The sequence below is a fragment of the Dermacentor variabilis genome, unplaced genomic scaffold (genome assembly GCF_050947875.1).
Source record: "Dermacentor variabilis isolate Ectoservices unplaced genomic scaffold, ASM5094787v1 scaffold_12, whole genome shotgun sequence".
Classification (NCBI taxonomy): Eukaryota; Metazoa; Arthropoda; class Arachnida; order Ixodida; family Ixodidae; genus Dermacentor; species Dermacentor variabilis.
The window spans coordinates 30,848,827-30,871,538 of NW_027460280.1; the positions used below are offsets into that span (position 1 = coordinate 30,848,827).

The 22,712-nt window shown below is 48.4% G+C and overlaps 2 protein-coding genes across 3 annotated transcripts in view; one reads left to right on the plus strand and one right to left on the minus strand.

Annotated features, from left to right (window-relative positions):
* The window catches only part of LOC142565916 (uncharacterized), a 55,041-nt gene extending 40,836 nt beyond the window's left edge, over positions 1–14,205 (plus strand). Inside the window, exons 1-2 of the mRNA XM_075676516.1 lie at positions 10,702–13,321; positions 13,959–14,205. Of these exons, the coding sequence (XP_075532631.1) occupies positions 10,820–13,321; positions 13,959–13,970 (2,514 nt within the window). The 5' untranslated portion in view covers positions 10,702–10,819 and the 3' untranslated portion in view covers positions 13,971–14,205. Of the gene's footprint in view, positions 13,322–13,958 lie in introns of the transcript that reaches the window.
* Positions 13,737–22,712, minus strand: part of LOC142565924 (mambaquaretin-1-like) — a 28,483-nt gene continuing 19,507 nt past the window's right edge. Inside the window, exons 2-4 of one of the 2 annotated variants that reach the window (XM_075676537.1) lie at positions 21,628–21,807; positions 18,604–18,685; positions 13,737–13,839 (exon numbers count right to left, since the gene is read on the minus strand). In XM_075676537.1, coding sequence (XP_075532652.1) covers position 13,839; positions 18,604–18,685; positions 21,628–21,807 — 263 coding nt within the window. In that variant the 3' untranslated portion in view covers positions 13,737–13,838. The remainder of the gene's footprint in view (positions 13,840–18,603; positions 18,686–21,627; positions 21,808–22,712) is intronic. The other variant, XM_075676538.1, reaches the window with a different exon arrangement.

Below are 22,712 nucleotides of genomic sequence, written 5' to 3' on the forward strand. Positions count from 1 at the left end.
GCCATCTAGCTGTCCCTTTAGCAAGTGATAAATAACTGATGCAACGCATATATGAGCTCGCAGTAACGTACGGGCGAATCGCGCTGCATCGCGAGCTCGTGCGCTGCTCACAGCGCTCGAACATCGATGTGCTGCAATCAATACTAGTTCAGGACAACATTAATTTGGGCTAGATAGTGCATACTTGAATTAGGAAAGAACAGCGCCAACTAAGACGATCACGAGAGGCCACGCTTGTCCTGTGTCGTTCTCCCTCTCGTGATCGTCTTAGTTGGCGCTGTTCCTTCCTAATTCAAATCAATACTACCTTGCTGCGCTGCCTCAACGTGCTGGCTTGAGGTCAAAGATGAGCACATTTAACTCACTAACCTGTGCTGCTCGTATTGTGGTAGTGAATTGTCACCGAATCAGCCAGACCATTTGCGCTCATTTCCACACGCCTGCACATGGTCACTTCACTTTGCCCCAGTCGAATTGTTAATTCTCGCTGTGGCTGGGTCTCGAATCGTGAATCACCAGCCATGCCTGCTGCTACGTCGGTCTGCCGTCGGGGCTGTAGGTGCAAAAGACCGAATTTTAGAACGCAGATAATCAAGCAAGCTTCAAGACAGGCGAAGCGGTCAGCATGGCGCGAAGTTTCGATTACCCAGCGCGACGAACTGCAGCCATTCAGCGCGCCCAACGCACCGCTTCTTGAGGCCTTGAAGGAAAACTGTCCAATCTGATGTTGTGATTCAGGCCTTCTTGTTCATGGCAGCCCACGACGCAGAAGTAACGACAGTGAAGCTTTTTCGAGGCTGAGCTAGGTCTCTCCCGATCGGCGTCGCCGATTCCTTCTGATTCCAACATTACGTCTCACGGAGAGTCCGTTTTCGTTAAACTATATAGGCTGCAACTAGCTCGCAGCGTGGTCGGCGTGGTCTGTGAGAAGTGACGAGCCTTTTCGCACTCGCAACAGGGCAGAAAGAAGTGCGAATCGACGCAAAACTCGGGCTAGAAACGTGCTTCGTCACAGCCAGGGCTCAATACTACCCAAGCTTACTACCCAGAGAACGTGTCGCGCGCCGCCACCAGGCGCCGCTAATATACCTAAAACTCCAGCGCAAGACACTGTTGCAAATGGGTCGCAAGCCCCAAGGGTAGCGTTGGCCTGGCGGCCTGGGGCACAGCTGGAAGCATCCGAAGGTCCTGGCAAAGGATGAGTCGACTGCTAACAGAACAACTTGTTTATTCTAGCATCGCAAAAGAGCGGCCGGTCAGGTCGACCGAAGTGGAGAAACGGGAGACCACGTTACTCGACTGAAGAAATCGAAGCTTCTCTCTTGGCGTCCGGGGGCAGCTGCTTTTATACTCTCGGAGTCGAGGGCAAGAAGGAACGGCTCGGATGAGGCGCACGTGACGGCGGCGCACGAACACGTTGTGACAAGAAGTGACGTATCCGCCGGGCCGGCGCCGGTCAGACCTCCTCGCTTCACAGTTGGGGAGCTCCTCTCCCCGGCCGCCGCGTTTTGACAAGCGTGGGCACCAACATGCACCCACACATGCACGCACACACACGAAGACACATGGCATTGAAACATGCCTGGACGCGCTTGGTAGGAGGCGTTGGAGCAGCGCTGAACTGGCCAAAACGTACGCCGCTGTAAACAAAGCCCCCGCGTCCGTTGCATCCGCGCCGGCTATACCGCACATCGGAGGCGAAACGTAACAACGCCCATGGAGCGGCGTGTTACGACGAGGAAGGCGTGAGCAGTGGCACGAAAGCGTTCGCGCGGTTTCGCCGAGGTATGCAGAGGAGCCGTCTGTTATAGAAGACGGCGACGAACGCGTGAGCAGTGGCATGAGAGCGTTCGCGCGGTGTCCTCGAGGTACGCAGACGAGCCATATATAGCAGACGACGACGAACACGTGACCAGTGGCACGAAAGCGTTCGCACGGTTTCGCCGACGTACGCAGACGAGCCGTTTGTTGTAGAAGACGACGACGAAGGCGTGAGCAGTGGCACGAGAGCGTCCGTGAGGTTACGCCGAGCTACGCCGACGAGCCATGTCTAGTAGAAGACGACGACGAACGCGTGAGTATGGGCACGAGCGCTTTCGCGCGGTGTCGTCGCGGTACGCAGACGAGCCACCTGTACTGCAAGACTACGACGAACGCGTGAGCAGTGGCACGAGAGCGGTCGCGCGGTTACGCCGAGGTACGCTGACGAGCCATCTGTAGTAGAAGACGAAGACTAACGCTGTGAGCAGTGGCACGCCGACGCTCAACCAGAAACGGGTGCTCAAAGCCACAACCAGACGTACGCACTGATACGCGGCCGCACGCGCAGCGCCGCATCTGAACGCGTTCGGCGTCAGGCGCGGAGGCTGCAGCGCATGTTGACGCGCGGTGGCGTGGAGACTTTGCACTGCTACGTTTTTTGCGCCCACGCCGGAAGCTGCCGCTCGCGTTACACGCCCGACGCGCCTCACATGACGACGGCGAACCAACGTGATTTCCGGAACGATTCTTCGCGCGGCGTGCAGGGAAGCCCGGGCAAGCTTCGCGCGTTGTTATGGGTGTTCCGCGCGGGTTTTGGTATGTTCTGATGGCAGCCGCTGAAGTCTTCAGCCGCAATGGGTGCATTATATTAACGAAATGTTCATCGCCGACGTTCGGGACCTGACACAGCGTGCATAACGCGTAAGGCACAGACCATGCGAGTGATGCTATGCCGATGCTGCTGCAGCTTTCACCGAGTTCACAATACTGACAGTTAGCTGGCTGAACCACTAGGAGTCCTGTAACATCATTTTTTAAACTATAGAAAAAATTTTAATTTAAAACTTATTGCGTGCTATTGCCATCTTTAGCACATTACTTAACGTGACCGTTAAGCGTAGGCTGGGCTAATCGGCGCGACGAAACGCACGGCGACGAGCGCGCGGCAACTCCTGCATCGTTTGGGTGCGCGCGCTCTTGCTCCACCGGTCGCGACGTGACGTCGAGTGAGCGCGGCGCGTGCGGACGCGTTCCAACGCGTACATCTGGTTTATGCCTAAAAGCTGTGCTCTAAAATCGTTGTTTCGGGACCGCTACGAGTCCCTTGTTGACAATGGAGCGAAAGTACAGATTGTTGTCCTTTATGCAGTGGGTGAGAGCGCGCATGCTTCTTGCAAAGCAATTAAAAGATTTTGAAATATTTTTTCTGTTTTGGTGAGCGTACATTTTTTCGCTGACAACGTTTATTCCTCGCCAGACGATGTATCGTGGAACGCTTGACTATCAGTAGCAGATTGTTTCGACTCACGAGTTGATTTATGTGCGAGTAAGGGAATAGACAGACGGGAGGGAACGTATGTGCTGGTAACTACGGCCGCCTCGTCAGAGATATTTGAAATTCTACACTCGTCTATGACAGGTGTGTACCGCGGCCAAAACGTTGTCTCGGGGGCTCTGCGGAATTGGTGTTTCTGCTGAAGCTCCCAATGTGGCCTTTAGGTCAGCACGTTGCTATAACTAGGTAAACCGTAAAACATCCACAATCGAATTTATGGAGGTCAAAAACATGAGACCCTCGAGGAAGGAAAATAAGAATATCAGCGACTTCGCTGCACAGCTTAATTATTGCATCTATAACGTTACGATCGCTAATGAATGCAGTCACTTTCTCAGGGCGCAGCAGCCGCGAATGTAGACAACACGCGGAGATTGCCAGCCGTGGTTGCTCAGTGGCTATGGTGTTCGGCTGCTGAGCACGAGGTCGCGGGATCGAATCCCGCGACCATTTCGCATGTCGGTGGGCGCGAAATGCGAAAACACCCGTGTACTTAGATTTAGGTGCACGTTAAAGAACCCAAGGTGGTCGAAATTTCCGGAGTCCTCCATGCACTATGGCGTGCCTCATAATCAGAAAGTGGTTTTGGCACGTAAAACGGCATAATTTAATTTTTCTTTCACACGCGAAATTTACTTTTGTTACGGCTAATAATTCAACGCACGTTTAGGACATCTAAGCAGAGCACAACACTCGTCGAGTTGCAAGATCTTTCTCGTGGCACGACGTGCATGGTTTACATTCTTTTATTCGCTCTTACGGCCAGCGCGCAAGACTCCGCAACACGTGTATAAGCGTAAGAAAGATCCCCACGCGGAGCTCCGAACAAACCATCCTTGTTTATCCTTCAAAAGTATCAATACCCTCGCCTGCTTATAGAACAGCAGCAAGCTCGCCGAATTGTGAGTTTCTGGCTGCTTTCTTTGCTATACACTAGAAGTTTGGAGTTGTAACTTACGTAATACAATGTGAATTCGCGCTCTTCGACACCTCACAGATGATATGCCATGGTTCGCTCACAACCAATTCTGTACTAAATACTTGAAGCAAGACAGAAATAAACCGCGCTGCTGTCAATGTAATAAGGTGCGGAAGCTAAGCAAAGCCCATGAAGCCGCAGCGATTGTCACTAATTACTTCCCTCTTCGTTTTGTACACAATTTTCTAGTATCTGTGCAATCCATTCGTAAACTGCACGTTATAACGACAAAATTCCAGCATAACACGTCTCACGAGGACTGTCGATGTTAACGCGATAAGAATTGAAGCAATGTAACGACACACCGCATTGATGAAGACACGTTTATTATCTGTAGCGGTCATTCTGAGATTTGCATTGTTTCGGCTACATGCGATATACACTGCCTCCGGGGATCGGCCCACTTTGCTGTGACACTCACTCGCCGGGGTCAGCCATGGCCATGACGCCATCACCACGACTCTACGACGACGACGCAGTGACGGCGACGCAGTGATGGCAAAGAAATGTATAGATGTATAGATTCAAGATGTATAGACTCAGATGTATAGACTCAGATGTACAGACTCAAAGTGCTTGAAATAGGCAATCAGTGCTAATCGCATTCAAAAAAGACTCAGCCTTTTGTCCACGGTTTTGCAGGTACTTATTAAGGATGAATATAAATGCAAACGAGGGAAAGAGAAAGCGCGGGGATGGATGCATCGAGCGCCCCACCACGTGCCACACTCGCGACGGCAGTGCCTAAGAGGGTTCCTTTATCTGTATACCGCTACAGCTGCGTAACATTAAACTTCATTACCAATATTCCTCTAAAAAGATCAAATTACTGTCGCACCCCCCACCCCCCATTTGACAGGGAGCCCATCTATGCCTCTTGCTGATGAAACTACTAGCTCACGCGCCATGCGGTGAATTTCATAGCACTCTGCAGCATGAGGCAAGATAAAACGGACTACGTCGAGCCGATTCGCGAACCGTTATAATTCTTTATTTCTCCGAACAGGAACTGAACCGGAACAAAATCAGGGCACGTTGGACCCGAACCTGAACTTAAGCGGTATTTATTTCACTACACGACACCCTGCTTCTAATATTGCACATTCTCGACGAAACAACACTGTGAGTTGAAGCCTTCTCGTATGGCAGCGAGTTCAGCGAGATACGGTGGTGGTTCGAGATCGGCTATATACCTAGGTGTTGGTCTGTCGTTCTTCTGGTAGCTCTCGGCACGCTAGTGAAGTGTGCACCATGACAGAAGTAGGCTTGCATCGACATATGTACAAGAGTGTCAGGGCCTTGAGTGTCATCAGCACGACTAAGGCGGGCGACCAATGTCGTTGTCTGGTGAGAGACTGCCGATGGACACGGCCAAGTGGATCGTTATCCGTGAAAAAAGACAAAGGATGACAGAAAGATGAAGGCTTGAGGTGACCAATCGTGGTCACACTTTTTGGGGATCTCACACGGTTTCTTTTCCATGGCCCTGATGACGAGAATTCGGCTTGTGAAAACGCTGGTTCTATGGCAACATTTCTTTTTCGACCATTCTTGAATCACTTGTCCGTGAGTAGCAGTCGATGCCAAAGAAGAACTATAGGGCTGTTTGAGTGAGATTGAGTACTGTGTACCCTACTTATTGAGCAAGCGCAGCGCGAGCATGTCACGTGTACAGCTTCAGGGCTCGAGAATAGCGACGTTGATACACCAGCTCTTCAATCACTTTTGAGCGGGGCTCTTCCTGTAAAGTTGAAACGAGATGTATTCGCGGTAGCCTCATGATGGGTCCGCATTTAGTGGGCTCAAGATATGCACATTATGCTTTCGTTAAGATTATACAGTTGAGTTACTTTCTAAGAGCATAACAACGGTAATTTATATAATATGACGCATGAGACCAGCGCTATCGCTGGTGCCCAGACGCGTTGTTGGGTGATATTTTTTTTTCTTTATTCGCGGCAATTCTTTCTTTGTCGCAAAAAAGAAACGCCCAAGACCTAGGTTGCTTTAACCGCTGTTATCGATCATTTCTAGACAACCTCCACAGCTTTTGCATTGACAATTTATTGGTAATGTATGTTAAATTAAAGTTAGTTATTAAAACGTAATTAATTATTTATTAATATGACAAAATGAAAAGTACTAATGACTAGACTGAGAAACGCCCATCAACATATGGTTAACGCCATTCCTGTAAAGCTATACGTTATTATTATTACTGTTGTCGTCGTCGTCGTCGTCGTCGTCGTTGTTGTTGTTGTTGTTGTTGTCGTCATCTACTTGGGAAAGCCCGCATAGCGATAGGTATGGTCAGCGTGTATTTTGTTCTATGGAGATAGGTGCACGGTATATATGCTGTATAGCGATTCCTTTAGTGTATTGTTATTGTATTTAAGAGTAACAAACAAAAAAGTTGTGTCTTTTTGATCGGACATAGGTGATGGTGTAGGCTATTAGAGAGCAGCATTAGATTATAATCTCGTAACTTCCGGATGAACGTCAGGTAGGAAAAGTCATGTGGATGTCAATGAATGATAATCGAATGACAGCATCACAGTCACTTTAATGAAGCAATAGAATCTGCGTTTTCTTTTCGTTTTTTTTTTCCAAGTTCTGTTTCTTAGCGTTTTTGCCCGAGTATGTGCGTCATTGTAGTTCGCTGGCTTCTCACGTCGTGTCTTGTCTTTTACGGAACACTCACGAAACAAGAATATAGGCGAGAACTTCCCACTACGCTTAGCGGACGTGTAGCATAAACCACAAATATGGCCTTTTATCACTGAAAAAAAAAATAATAATAAACGTGCAAAGATGCTATGACATGATAAAAAAAAGGCCGCTCGAGCACTCGACATAGAATTTATTTTTTACTTTATTGTCCTAAAGTAAGGAAAAGATGTACCTCCATTGTAAGGTTTGTCGGGCCAGAAGCTCCACCCAACATGTTCACGTGCAGTGTAGTAGTGCGATTCTGACATGTGCGCGGTATGTTATGTTGCGAAACCTTTAGTGTATTGTTATTGTATTTAAGAGCAACAAACAAAAAGTGGTTGTTCTATCAGTAGTGCGCGTAACGTTTCTCAGGAATGGGGCCGCCACACTGTGTCTTGTAAGTTCTTAGATTATCACCGAGTTGAAAAATTAGCGAAGTCAATTTGTCACTATTTGGTAAATAGTGCTCTTTAGCTGTTTTACGGGAGCATCTGGAAAGTGAATTCTGGTTTGGTATTAAGACCCCCCCCCCCCCCCCCAGGACAAGACAATACTTTCAACTTTTTTTTTTGTGCTGACCCAATGAGTGTAGCACCAATATGCACTTGTCGGTCCTTATGATACATTATGATATTATGACCTTACGATAGCAAGGCTGAGAAGCGAGCCTGAATCAAAGTTCGGACCAGTTACTAAGCATTGGGAAAATCAAACAGAAAAAGGGGAAAAGTGTTGACGATCAAGACTAAAATGGCGCGGAATCAACTTGAACAGCGAAGACTCTTCAAAGTTTTATATCCAGACCACTCGCTCGCAAGAACTTGAGGTCCTTGCAAGCCTTCTCTTCCAACGCATACGCCAGATCATCGTTGACTCAAAATGGCCGGCTGTTTCATTCCTCGTCAAGAACGCGTTTGATTTCCGACTAATTTCGGGTGGAGTTATGTCGTTTTTATCGACAAAAGAATATATGTGTGTGTGTGTGTGTGTGTGTGTGTGTGTGTGTGTGTGTGTGTGTGTGTGTGTGTGTGTGTGTGTGTGTCAAATTTTTTTTTTTTATTGCTCTATAATTGCACGAAATAATCGTTACACACAGCAACTCCAGCGACACTCCTGGGCAGCCAGACACGGAGTCATGGGAATACTGTGAACGGTACTGGACAAAGAGATGATTAAGCAGAAAAGAGAAAGCAAGGAATGTGCCTCCGCGCCCTCACGCATACACACTCGGGCAGCCGCAGCTGGACCCAAACGGCATCAGGCTCTTGTTTGAGTGGCCGAGCGAGAACATGCGTTAGCCGCGCCACCTAAATATAGGAACGAATTAATTGAAAGGTTCATTCTCAAGAGCCTAAATCAAGTGTTCAAAATTCGTGAGTGCTTGTATGTTCAGCGGGACGTCGCGAAGGCCGAATAATAAAATGGCGCTAAACAATAACGAAGACGGAACAGACGACAAGCACCAGCGTTTGCAGCAGTAAAAATAAGTTATTGTACAAGAACAAGAGTTTCGCGTTTTTTTCCCCCCTGTTTCTTCGTTTGTCGGGGTTTTAGTCTAGCACCGCTTTAATAATAAAGTGCTCAGGGTACATTCGCATTTTGGCTTACTCAAATTGTTAAAGAAACGGGCATTTATGTATAACTTGCCGTGTTAGTATACCATTGAAAGTTTTCGCGGAATGATCTTAATCATATTAGCTTCATTGTATTAACATCGCTGCTTTGTTTGTTAGTTTGTTTGTTTGTTTGTTTGTTTGCTTGCTTGTTTGTTTGCTTGCTTGCTTGTTTGTTTGTTTCTTTGTTTGTTTGTTTGTTTGTTTGTTTGTTTGTTTGTTTGTTTGTTTGTTTGTTTGTTTGTTTGTTTGTTTGTTTGTTTTTTTGTTTTTCGTGTGCTACATTCTAGAGCTAAAAGTATTTTGAGAAGATAATGTTGTCGCCTCAAAACAAGACTCAGAACCCCAGTGGGGTTCGCCACATAGGAAATAATAACTACCCGCAGAAAGAAAGCAAGAAAGGAGACAAGAAAAGAAATAAAGAAAGAGAGAAAGGAAACGAAGACATTAGGTGACACAATGAGTCTTCTTTTGGTATAATGAACAAAGAAAAAAAAACGAGTGCACAACGATCGGCACCCTTCAGCGCAATCCTGTCGACGCGTGAATAATCTGTGCAGAGCAAACAATGCTATGTCTATGTTGATTAAAACTAAATTATGGAGTTTTACGTGCCAAAACCACGATCTGATCATGAGGCACGTCGTATTGAGGGACTCCGGAAATTGAGACCACCTGGAATTCTTCCATCATCAACCTATTCTAAGTCCACTGCAGGACGAAAGCCTCGCCCTGCGATCTCCATTTACCCCTGTCCAGCGCCAACCGATCCCAACTTGCGCCCACGAATTTCTTAATTTCATCACCCCACCTAGCCTTCTGCCGTCCTCGACTGCGCTTCCCTTTACTTGGCACCCATTCTGTAACCCCAATGGTCCACCCGTTATCTAACCTGCGCATTACATGACCTGCTCAGCTCCACTTCTTTCTCTTAATGTCAATTAGAATGTCGGCTACGCCCGTTTGCTCTCTGATCCACACCGCTCTCTTCCTGTCTCTTAATGTTATGCCTAGCATTCTTTGTTCCATCGCTCTTTGTGCGGTCCTTAACTTGTTTTCGAGCTTCATTGCGAGTCTTCAAGTTTCTGTTCCACATGTTCTTTACAATATGTTCTTTTAAGTACACGGGTTTTTTTCGTATTTCGTCCCCATCGAAATGCGGTGTCCGTGGCCGAGATTCGATCCCGCGGCCTCGTGCTTAGCAGCCAAACGTCATAACCACTAAGCAAGCACAGCGGTGCGTCGATATTGATATTGAGTCCTTTTTAAATTAATTGAATATCTATAAATAACAAAGTTTTGAAAAAGCACGAAAATAAGCTTATCATACGAGAATACAGAGCGAACTTTTAAAACATCGTATTTCCACGGCCCCCTTTTTCATTCCGCTCGTCGTACGTGTGTCCACGTTCGTAGGCACAATACTGCCTATTGGTTTATGTTGTCCGACGGCATACGCGTATGTAATAGACAACTGGTCAACCCTTGTATTTCTCATCGTGTGAACACCTACATTTCATTCTCCTTTACATCAAACAACTTATAGACCTGCGTTTTTACCTCACAAATTTCAGAGAATAGATAATGCTGTCGCAGCTCCTTTGCTTTTGCCGCAGTTTCGCAGCAAGACCGCATTTTATGGTTGTGATCGGTCATAATAACATGGCGTTGTACTTCTCTGGTATTATGGAGAAAAAAAAACGCGATAGTTACATTCGCGTGCTCCTTTCGCCATAGGCCCCAAAAATGACAGCTATGACGTCACTTGCCCGTTTCCAGAGTATGGCAAAGCGTGGCCTTCGAGATGGGCTTCCATTACTCTTTGAGGGCTGCGACTTGGACACCACAAAGGGGGTAAACGAATGTAAGTTGGAACTTTTTCTTCTTAACACTCTAGGCAAGAATAGCGCCAAATCCTGTATTGAACAATATAGATAATAAAATGCGACCTTGCCGCATAACTTTGGCGAAATCAAAGCAGCGCAACATACCTTTTTTATAGGTATTAAGATGAAATAATGAATAACCCATTTATTTTCTCAGTATTGTTTATCTCAGTCGAGTGGCGCATTGAAAAAAAATTTAACCGCAGGTTGCTTATCCGCTAGGGGGAGAGGCAGAAGAAGAGTCCTCGTGCCTCCTCGCGGCGAGTGCTCGGGGATGCCTGTGCAGGTCACGTAGTATCACAGAGCCGCCTCAATGGCCACGTTTGTCACCGTGGCACTATTCTTTCTGCTGCTCAACGCCGGCGGCCTGATGGGCCGCGGTCCGGGGCCTCCAGAACCGCACTCGGACCAGCTGGCGTACACCATGGACGTAAATCCTGTTCACCCTTACCAGGCTCCCGTCTACTACATGCGCAGCCTCCTCGGCAACCTAGAGTACAAACCTCGAGACATCAACTTCTTCCTAGAGCTAGCGAGGGAGCCCAACGGCTTCTTGGACATCTTGGACAACTACCAGCACGGCATCAGCATGGTAATACAGTTCGGGAACGCTATACTCGCGCTCGTCGCCATTGGCGGCATGGTCGTGGTGGCAGCCCGCTGGGGAGGTTACTGTGGCGGAGACAACTTCCACGAGATTACACCATTCTCCAAGACCACTTACACTGTCACTATGTCAGCGACGCTGTTCCTTGGCGCCGTAGATTTTGTTCTTGCATTCATGCTCTACCAGAGCAGTAGCGACCTTAGTGCCTCCATCGACGCCCTGCCTGCTGTGAAGGAGATGGCTGCCAAGGATCTTGCCGCCTTTGTGACCAACACTATCAACCAGCAGATGGACGTAGCAGAGCGAAAAAAGCGGCGGCGTCTGGAAGAGCTCGAAGACGACTTCCAGAAAGCGTTCAGCCGCTTCCTCAAGGCTCGTGTGCACAGTGACCTCATGCTTCGCAATACCGTCAACATCAGCGACTGCGCCGACAGTGCTCGGGAAATCGGCATGCTTTTCGTGAAGGATGGAGCTCATACTCAAGGACACCGCCTGCTACAAACGAGCAAAAGTCTCGCTCGAGTACGCGACTACCAAGAACGGCTCTGTAACCTTGTGGCTGCTCGAGTGGAGAAGGCTACCGCTCTCCACAGAAGGAAAACTGTACAGAAGCTCAAAAAGGAACTCCATGAAAGTACGCAAGCCAGCGCGCAAGCGGAGCTGAAAGAAACGCTCAATGGTTTGGACAGAGCTTTCAATAGACTTACATCCTACGGCTCGAAAACTGGCTGGTGGGACCGATTTCGGTCAACCGCGACGTTTGGGATCGTACCTGTATTTTTCATTTTAATCCTTTTTGTGCTCGTGCCATTCGCTATAGCAGCCATGACGCAGCACAACTTTGAGGAAGAACCTGAGGAACGGAACATCCGATCGCACGTGTCAGGCGTGGCGCTAATTTATTGTGCTTTCTTCCTTTACATATTTGTGGTTCTTGCATTGTACATCGCCTTGCAACTTTTTCCGTACGGCGCAGTGGGAGAGTGCTACCTCTGCGGTGCGTACAGACAGGGATCGTTCCAAGTCCTCAACATGCTAGCAGTGCGCCTTTGGCCTCTCAACGAGCGGGCTTCGATGTTCCGTGGCATACACCCCAGCGAGATATTAAGTAAATGTAGCCACGGGGATGCAACACTAGCCGACTTGAGCGTACCCGCTGAAGTGCGTCAAGACACTGACGCGGGACACCGGACCACGCGAGCTCCCACGCTGGACTCTGAGCCATTCAAGCTGGCCCAGCGAATGCCGGCATCATTCGTTGTCCACGACCGGCACGTCGCCATGCTGCCCACTGAGGACATCAACGTGACCAAGTTCATCACATCGCTGCGCACAAGCCTCTCCAAGGAACGCACCCTGAGCAAGAACACACGCCAAAAAGCTTCACTTTTTCTACAGAAATGGAACAGGCTGGACCTGGAGGACGCCACTGAGCGCCTGGCTGCCACAAGTTATCGACGCATGCTGCTCACAATGTTACCCAAGTATTACGAGGATTATTTTTACGGACCGACCATTGATCGACACATAGGAAATTGTGGTCCCGTGTACAATGTCGTGGATAAGACTATGAGTGCCACCTGCGACGGTTTCGTCGACTCGCTCTTAGCATTTGTTTTCCTTCTTGTCGTGGCGGCAGTGGCGTCGATATTGCTGGCGGTCATGGCCGCAAAAGGAGGGAAAAGAAATAAGAGAGGCAGAAAGAAAGGCAGAAAGAAGAAAAAGAAAGGCAAAAAGAAGAAAAAGGGCAAAAAGAAGAAAAAGAAGGAAGATGACAGTAAGTCTGAAAAGTCGTCCGCATCGACCGCTTCTCTGTCAAAGGCTCCAGAACCAACAAAGACCGTCACACCTGCGCCAACGCCACCAAAGACCGCCTCCGAGGACGCCGTCATCCGCATAACGACCACACGGACAGGTGACAGCCCCGCAGGATCCGTGGACCAGACAGACTTCCTGGAGATTCGCCTACCGAACCAGCAGGAGCAGCCGGCGCCAATGGTGGTGCAGCCAGCAAAACCACCAACGCACACCGTAGAGACGCTCCACATTCAGATCCCGCAACAGCAGCAGCAGCAAGTAGCAGCGGTCGTGGTGCCGCCGCCCCCCCAACCACAGACGTCCACTATCGAGATCCGGGTTCCACAGAAGCTCATGTCACCCAAGCCACCGCAAGTGGTGGCAGTGCCTGCCCCTGCAAACCGGCGCCAGGTACAGCGCATGGTCTCGCTCAACCTCGCAGGCAATCTGAACGCGCTCGGAGCCCGGCGCTCGACGAGTCAGACGTCGCTGGTGCAGCTGACTCGGAGCCCCGTTCAGCCGGTGCAGGTGCTGCGGCGACCCTCAGGGGGCCAGCTAAGAACGCTACAGTGGCCCTGGAACTTGTGGTATCCGTACTGGGGCGGTGGCGGCGGCCAGCCCTTGGCGCGCGCGGTCAGCCTGGTCACCGAGTCCTCAAGCTCGGTCGAGGTCGTCGAGCGCGCCAGGGCGCCCGCCGGAACAGTTGTCCGCCGAGTGCAGTCAGGCCCTTTAGTTACACGGAGAGTGGTGACGGGCAGCTCGCCCTACACCTCCGTGTACCCTTATTATGCATACCCACAGCCCTGGTGACAGAAACGGACCTGGACCATCTGGAAACAATCTTTAATGTGTCGAACCGGATCGCTGCTGCCGTCAGTGAGGCTGGCTCTGCTGCTGCCGCCCCTATCCACTGGTCGTCTTGTGGGGATCTGGGAAAAAAAGAGAAACACCCAGAGTTGGTCCCTCGAGGTCAGCCGCAGCTCTGCCCGCTATACGACAAGCCTGCCCCGTAAGCAGCGGCTCTCTCTCTCTCTTTCTCTCGTTTCAGAACCCAACCTGAACGAGCCACAACCGATGCGGCCGTTGGACTACGAAAGACCATGCAGGAGCCCCAAGCAGCTTCTTGTTGTTTTACGACCAGATAGCACTTGCTTACATTCTGTGTACTTATGAAAGTTACTAAGGTACAAGCTCCCATGCGACGGTGGCTAATATTGCGGGTCCACTGTGGACTCTGACCTGTGAGATGCAGCGTGAACTCTTTTTAGTGATTTCTATTAAACAACACAGTACCACTTTTGTACTCTTACTACATCTAGTGTCATGAGATGGTGCGCGAGCGCACTGGTCCCTGTATAGTGACATTTCCGAAGAAATTCATTTTGCTTTCATGCCTTCATTTCCGCATGTGTTGAAGGCTCCCGGTGCCGATTAGACTTCCATTTGAAGACACGCTAACTGTTAAATGATCTTTTGTTAGCGACGCAAATGTGGTGTTTCAGTGAGCGTTTAAAGTTAAAAGAACCGTCCATGGAGTAGAAATAGAAGATACTTTTCCAGACATGAAACTGCGATAATTACACATTACTGGAACTTCACTAACCTTTAGCTAATTTATGAGAATGTTGTTGCCTCAGTGGAATCGAATCCCGTCGGTGCCTAACGCATGTTCACTTAGAGGGACTCTTGCGACAACAATCACTCGAGATATTCGTCGCCAAAAACCACCACGGGGCACATCAGTCTGTTCGGTAGCGCGTCAGCAAGGCCTACGAAACCAATTCGAACACTACGTAAGTTTGCAAACGGATATTCAGATTGACTTCAATTCTGTCAAGACAGCGTATTTCCCAGAGCAACTAAAAGGCTAATTAGCGAGCCTTTGTTAATGATTATCGCAAAAATCGTGTGTGGTTGCGCGAAGAACGTTTAACTGAAAAGAGTATTAATGTTCGCTCTACTTTCTTTCATAATTACTTCGTCCTTGCTAAAGTGCCTTGCGTACTGTCATAATTGTGCACTTATGAAATAAATGTGTTGAACTTTCTTCGCGCCAAAGTGTCGCCTAGTAATTTTCCTTGGCTAGCGACGCGCCTCTTTAGGCGGGAGCAACTGGAATCGTCTGCAGCATAATATAGCAATAATTTTAAGCTCAACCTAAATCACAACCGCAATAAACTTAGATGCCGTCCGAGCTAAGCTCGCCTTTTAGTTCCTTTTTACCACTGCGTAGCTTCTGTTTCTTTTTTTCCTCACATTCCTTCTTGCCAGAGTGACAACATGAGTCAGCCTACAAAGGAAGACAAAATCTTATACTAAGACCGGGAAAGACTACGCTACCGTAGCATTAAATACAGTTCCACGTGTAATTCGTCACACGGGTAGCCTTAACATGTTGGAAGGGCTCAATATATGGTGACGCTGTGGGCAGACGCGTGTTCGGATCTGTAGGACATGCCCAGTGCCTACACTCATCAAATTTACAATGCTTTTTTACCAAGTAGTGCAGACAGAAGAGAATGCGGTCACACTGTTAATAGGGTGCCTCGATAGGACTCCCTGCCACAGATATTCCGGTACCGTTCCTTCAGTGCGCTACCCAAAACTTCTATAAGCAGCAAACAGCTTGAGGAGGAAATTCAGTAGATGTCCTGCCTAGACTCGTCCATCGACGTTTACTATAGATATTGCAACATTTTCAGTGTTGTGTTGTAAGGACAATAAAGGCGCAAATAAATTTAGAGCTTCTACTACGAAATTACTGACCAGAACCATTTAATCATAAGTACTGAAATTCTTGCGATCAGATACATTCTTCTTCTATTTGCTATGTGGTTTCATATAAAATTGTTAATATATGCGTATTCTGCAGTTTGTTTCTCATTTGTGCTTCTATCATGTTTTGTGACAAACGGACGGTATGCAGTTTGAAATATGGGCTATTGTGAGTATGGGAAATATGGGAAGAACTGAGTAGTTGTAGTCAAGTTCAGTACAAAGACTACTAAACTTGGCTGCGCGATGTGTACTACGAAGAACGCATTCAGGCATTAGCGGTTGAAAACACTCGAAAATACATAACGAGTGCGAAAACACAACGAGCTCTCTCAATGTCGACATTACGAATAAGGGAGAAATGCTCAGCTTATTTTTAACAGCCTCACACTCCACTTGATGACATTGCACTTGTCAGATAACTGCCACCATCGCGATTTCTCAGTGATACTGATGTCCGGGCACAATCGTGACACCGCATTTCGGCCACGTCACCTTCATCGTCTTCAACGTCATTGTACCATTGAACGATACAATGACGTCCGGCCGTCTCGCACGTATCAGTTTTTTTCCTGGCCCCTTCTTCACTTATGCGTCAACAGCTTCACTGCTTCGGATTCGCGGTCTGGCCCACACGCGTTTTACTGGTCGCCGAGACGCTTGGAGGCTTGGAGGCGGGGCTTCGTGTCGTCTGCCAAAGCGCGAGAGCGCGCCGCGCTTTAGCAGACGACACACGACACCTCCAAACCCCTGTGCGCCTGCGTTTAGCTGCGATGCGCGACCGCGCCGCGTGCGCTGGCCCTGGCGCTCCGCGGGCGCGGCCACGCTGGGCCGTGTTCGCACTAAGAGTGGACGACCCTGTACGTCTCCTCTGAAACTTGCTCAGCGTTGTAATGTAGACACTTTCAATACATGAAAGCCTTTATGATCAGTTTGCTGCTAGATCTGGTTCTCATATGCTTAACGGAAAAGCACTGGTGCAATGTTACACATTGTTGTGTGTCGTAAACTGTGCCGCCACTGTCAAACAGGATATTGTGGGTTGTATGGTCTTGAATACATAATAAAGCAGGATGGTAGACCAAAAGAAGGAGACCAATGCAAAAGCGTCCTCCATAATTATCATTAGTATTACTACTAATACTACTACTTCTATTTACTATTATTATTATTATTATTATTATTATTATTATTATTATTATTATTATTATTATTATTATTATTATTATTCACTGCGTTATCACGTATCCAAGAGTGCATCTTCAAATCCATGCGTCCAATTTTAGTAGCGGTGTTAGATTGAGATGTATTTATCTGCTGTGGCGCATTCATGCGACGAAGAAATCTCCCATGAGGAAGCCCGAAGCCTGGTGATCTCTTCTGAACTGGGCTCTTTCTAGATGAGTACAGAGTGACTGCGAAATCGCAATGAGCCTATGCCATTGCTACAGTCACGTGGGAACATTCTTCCTAATTATATTATGTCTGAGACATCTGCACGAACACTCAGGCGCATAAAATCTCGCGTTTCCAAAAACAAAAGGGGTCTCGGATGCGCATGGTTCCAGGGGCAACGTGATCTTGCGTGAAGCCCTTGTCTGACAACAAAATATATTCAGGTTTCTGGTTTCTTTTTCGGGAGTCTCCTTTATCGCAAGAATCCAGCATTAGAGTAGTTAGAGCCGAGGTGAGAAAGTGTACGCACCATGATGAATGCACCCAGTTAAACGCAAAAAGCAAAAGCAGAAAACGACGCTACTGTTGTGAGCTACGGTTGTATTTGTGTAGCTTATTCTGGGTATCTTTATATATCTGCAAGTTCGTGTCGTGTTTGGTGAGCACGATTTGTTCAAGTCAGTGACGTCCAGCCACTGACGTCGGGAGCCCGTAAGAGGCTACTGTGAAAATCGAAGATCGGTATGCACACTGTCGGCAAGCTGTCATTCATATGCCATCTGCAGCAATTCAAAATCGGCATCAAAATGTGGGAGCGTTGTAAAGCGCTTTTGCGCTTTGAGGTGCACAGCATTTTCTTCCAAAGTGAACACAGCGCGTAATAGGAACTGGTTACAACGTTTAGGCACGGTCTTTATTTATACTGCACTCCCTTCTCTTGTAACACAAATATGGTAGCACAGTCACTTTTTTTGTCCCCGCCTCACAACTACACGAGCAACTACACTTGCATTTATCTTTCACCAGACAGAAGTAAAATGTTTTTGTACTAGTGAAGAGTATACAGATAAGACTATCGACATGCCCTGCACGTATTCGACATCACATTTTATGCGCTACTTGCGTTCACGGAAACTTCCCAGGAAATCCTGCAGGGAAAATATTCTGGGTTAAATGACACCAAAGCTTTGCCACGTACGAAGGGGTTGGTCTGTCGCATCCGCTAATATCATGTAGGTAATCACGCTTGAACGGCGCCCATCCTTATGAACCGCTTTAGTGTACAAATTGATTGGTGAATACGTACCCTGTTCTTTCGCGTGCGTGCCTAATTTTTACGATTAATTTTGTTCTCAAGATACTGACTGGGTTGGATAATCCAGTTCTCGCAAGGCAACTAGTTGACGAAATAGAAATAAAACCGTGTAACGCATTTGTTCGATTCTAGATGTCTCTCGCATCCTCATTGATTTTCTACAGGCATCATTGCTCAAGTAACTCTTATTCGAAAGAAATAAAATACAACCCATGAGGTCATCAGAATAACGATGACGTACACTGTACGGAGAGAACAAAATACGCGTTCGTGAAGGGAGCGCTTTCGACGCACTTTGCTTCCACCTCTCCCAAAACGCTGTGCACACCCGACGCTGCCAGCATTTTGGCGCCGTAACTGCGTGCTGCGGTAAGCGGATGAACGCGTCGAGTGACCGCGAACAGCAAAGTGGCGCGGATTGACCCACCAGCATGGAGCCTGCTTGGGCAGCAGATGAAGGAAGTCTTTCCACGTTAAGCGATGCTCGGCAGACAGCACATCGAGGCACCCTATGAGGAAACACGTTCGATGATACTTCTTTAATACAGTGTCTCAACCGCAGCACCCATCCCTTTGGTAAAGTAACCCAAACCAAGGCGCTGCGGCTCTTCAGCGCTTGATAACAACGACAAGCAGGCGCTGTGGCGAGAAGGTCTTCGCTCTCGACACCTGCAAGATAAGCACACACTGGGACATCATTCGCTGAGAGTTTCTTTGAGAGACACAGAGGGAACAACGCTAGTCTTCCAAACGCTGATTGCTATTCGCAATGCTTCTGCGCAGTTGCGCATTCTCGCAGAGCTCATTCCGATGAATGCGCACGCATAGCCTTTTCTTTGGTGTCACCCGTTTCCACCCCCGTGCTGTCCCCATCCGTCATCTCTTAAAGTGTCTCAGAGAATGCGACCGTGCAATACCAAAAAAAAAAAAACGGCAAAATTAATAAGAGCGTCGATTCTGAATCTGCGAACATGCGCGAGTAGCCGAAACGCACGCGACATGGCCTGTTTCTCACTTGTGACGTCATCTCGCTGTCTATATCTATCACTCCGAAAGTCCAAACCGAGCTCAGGGCGCAGCAATGCCGCATTTCATTGCAAAGCGCGATCACATATTTTGAACACCGCGACCGCAGCCGAATGCGCCGTGGGGTCACGGGCAATGCAAGAATAACACTGCTATGGCCACGTCGACTGCAGTTTTCGCAAAGCTGCTCGCTAGGCGTTTTGAAAAGCAAGGCATTTTTAGTTATACTAACGCTTCCGGCTTGTATTTGTTCACTGTGTGGTGATAATGGCATGTTTCTTGTTTCGTATCTCCAGCAAAAAATGCTATCTCCGAACTAACGCTGCACACAATGAAAAAGTTAAAACCAGCATAACAACCCAAAATATCAACTTGTAGAGATATGTGTCATAAGTTTGTCTTCGTTAGCACTGCAACATTCTTGTTCTGTTGCTTCTAGCTTATATAGAAAAATTTTCTTAACTTTCCATATCAATAATCCTCATGCTACATATTTTGCCATCAGCAGCAAACCCACGTTTTTAATGAAAGACATATTTAGTTCATGCGTGGATTGGTAATACGTTTAGTCCCACATTTATGACGCACTCCGTGTAAACCTGGGGCACCTATGCAGGGATGCCAACTTGAGAGTGCAGTTTCAGGAGCTGTTGTATAATAGTGGCTCGCTCTGCGTGCAAGCTTCCCGAACACGGCACTTCGCCGCAGTATGGCGCTCGTGCTTTCCAGCGTACAAAGCACGTGCTGGCCCCCAACTTCTTGTCCTGAGTGCCAGATATCCAGCCTGCCCACTTCTACCATCCTACTGCCATTTGGGGAAGCCTGACAAAGGGATGCTGTAGTAAACCCCGTGCAATTACCCCCCCCCCCTACAAGGGAAGGAGGACCAGCGCAAAATTATGCGTCGTACGTTTGGGAAAAAGACATAAGGGGTATACTGAAGGTTGTAACTAATATAACCAGAACTCGGCGTTTCCGATTTACATTTAAAAAAGGTACGCCAATTTATCTTCTACTTTTTAAATGCGTAAGCATTTCTATGCTTACCCAACGAGGAAAGCCGTCCGTCTGTCACGTAAGAGGATCGCTTTCAAGACACGGTCCGCAGCAGCGAGCGACCTTACTTTCGTGCTGCCTGTCGCTTCAACGAGAACGAAGCGGCGGGAAGACAGCGCTCGCGAAGCTCTCAGCACACGCCGCACCTTTCGGAGATCGCTTTCAAGATGCGGACCCGCGCGTCTCTCTTCAACGCGAAGCGGCGAGAACACAGCGCGCGAAGATATCGGCAGTCGGTACTCTCTGTCCGCATCGCAGATCGCTTTCAAGATACGGCCCGCGCGGCCGTGTCATACGCAGCCACTGCTGGAGTATGGTTGATCACGGTTCGTAGTGCGTCGACGCGGATGGATAAGGCGCTAAAGAGCGATAACGGCTTATAATTATTGGAACGTCGTCAGCACTGCATTAATTTACTTGCATCCTCAATGCACCTTCAGCCGCCGTCTGCACCAGTTAGTGTGGCCGCAGTGCTGTCGTTTGTACTGGCCGGATAAAGTTTCATAACATTGATAACGATGCCGGCCTGCATGGAGACGAGCAAGTGGCACAATGCTTACGCATCCTTAGACAACTCCCAGAGGAGTTTCAGCGTGAACTTTTTTCCAGGAATTTGGTTTTAACTGAAAAGGGTCAGCGAAGGCCAATTTACCAGAGAGCTAAGCTGCGAGACTACATGAGCTCCGATTCAAGGAGCCTTGCGAGATGAAGCTTACGCGTCAGCCATGCGGCCCATTTTACGCAGAGAGGCCGGCGAAGCCCTGGCCCCGATCATTGCATTATTCGAGCTGTGGCCACTGCGACCTGAGAAAGTTCTCTGATCATAACGCAGGCTCGTATCTAGCCTTTTTTTTTTTTGTACCATTCGTTGGAGCTCTGTGCCCTCGTAATTCTGATTCTATTTGTGTTCGAATATGACTGCATAGTCATATCGCTGTACGGCGTTGTTCCTCTATTAGACTGATTAGTTACGTGTATTGGATGCAACTACAGTGATGAAGAGCAGGATCTGCAGTCGTTAACGTTTCAGCGTCGACAGAATTAGTGACCTAGATATTAACACAAACAAATAAACTAAGTTTCTTGCCTAAAAATTATGAACCGTAAAATGCCAGTACATACGTTAATCTAGGAAACTCATCGGCACTGCTAAGAAAAAGCACATTTTCCACTGGAAATAAAAACCGAAGAACACACGCGGAATTTCGGAACAATAAAAAAAGAAACACAAAACGCTGAACTTGAGTGATAACCTATGGTATGCTTTTGTTTTGCTTCCTTGCCCTGCTACCGCACTTCGGTCTTCGACGGTATCGGATGGTTGCGACCTAGCTAGGCGGTTCCGGCGTCTGTCGCGCCATATACTCACGGACGCACGTCTTCTTGCATTTGGCCTCTGTGTCGAAGCGGTTGTCGTTGCCGTCGCAGCCGCCGTACACGAACAGCTTGCAGGAGTTGGTCTTACTGTCATAGTACCACTTGGTCGAAGCATCTTCGCAGTTTCCGGGGTCCTTCTTCAGGGTGCACGCTTTGTTGTGTGCAGCATGACCTGCGTACAGTGACCAAAGGGCGCGTCCGTGAACAAGAGGGCGGTTACGGGAGCGTGATTCCACATGTACAAAGCATTTTCTCATAAAGAGACAGACATCTTCTTAGCTTTTCATAAAATGCTACTCGTGTGAGGCGAAAGCTTAGCACTACGTCTCATGGTCAAGGATCATTTAGAGCATTTTTTTTTAAATTTTATTTGAACCTCAAGGGTCCTCAGACGGCACTTCACATGAGGGGTGGGCGCATGAATGGCGGATAACAATGACTGTTGCGTAGAATTATGAAGAGTAAATAGCTTCTTCGATGGCATTCTTGAAATCAGCGGGATCAGCCATAAGAGCTTGGCTGCAGGGAAGGTCATTCCACTCGTGGGCTGTGTTGCGTTTCGCCTGCGACACGTGGTTTTGCCGGCGCGACGGCGGCGGGGCGGCGGACATTTTGGCCCGATCGTCGTCACCGCAACACTCATCGCCAGGTGTTTCCAGGCGCGTCTGCGGCGATGCGACCGCCTAGGGATCTCGTTCCAGTCATTGTGCCCGAAACAGGCGATGCCAAAGCAGGGACCATCTTCTCGTTACAGTCATTGTGTCCGACCGGCAGCGCCACGACAGTGTGCTGCGCAGCGCCACGACAGTGTGCTGCGCAGCGCCACGACCAGGTGCTACGAGATCGTGCGCAGCGCCACGACATGGTGCTACGGCATCGCTACGACAGTGTGCGTCACCATTAGCCCATTGTACATTCACGTGCTCGTCTTTTGAGGGGTTCCTTCTTGCCCTCAACTGCGAGAGTATAAAAACAGCTGCCCCCGGACGCCAGGGAGGGCTCCGATTTCTTCCGTTGAGTGAAGTGCTCTCCCGTCTCTCTACTTCGGTCAAACCTGACCGCCAACTCTTTGCGATG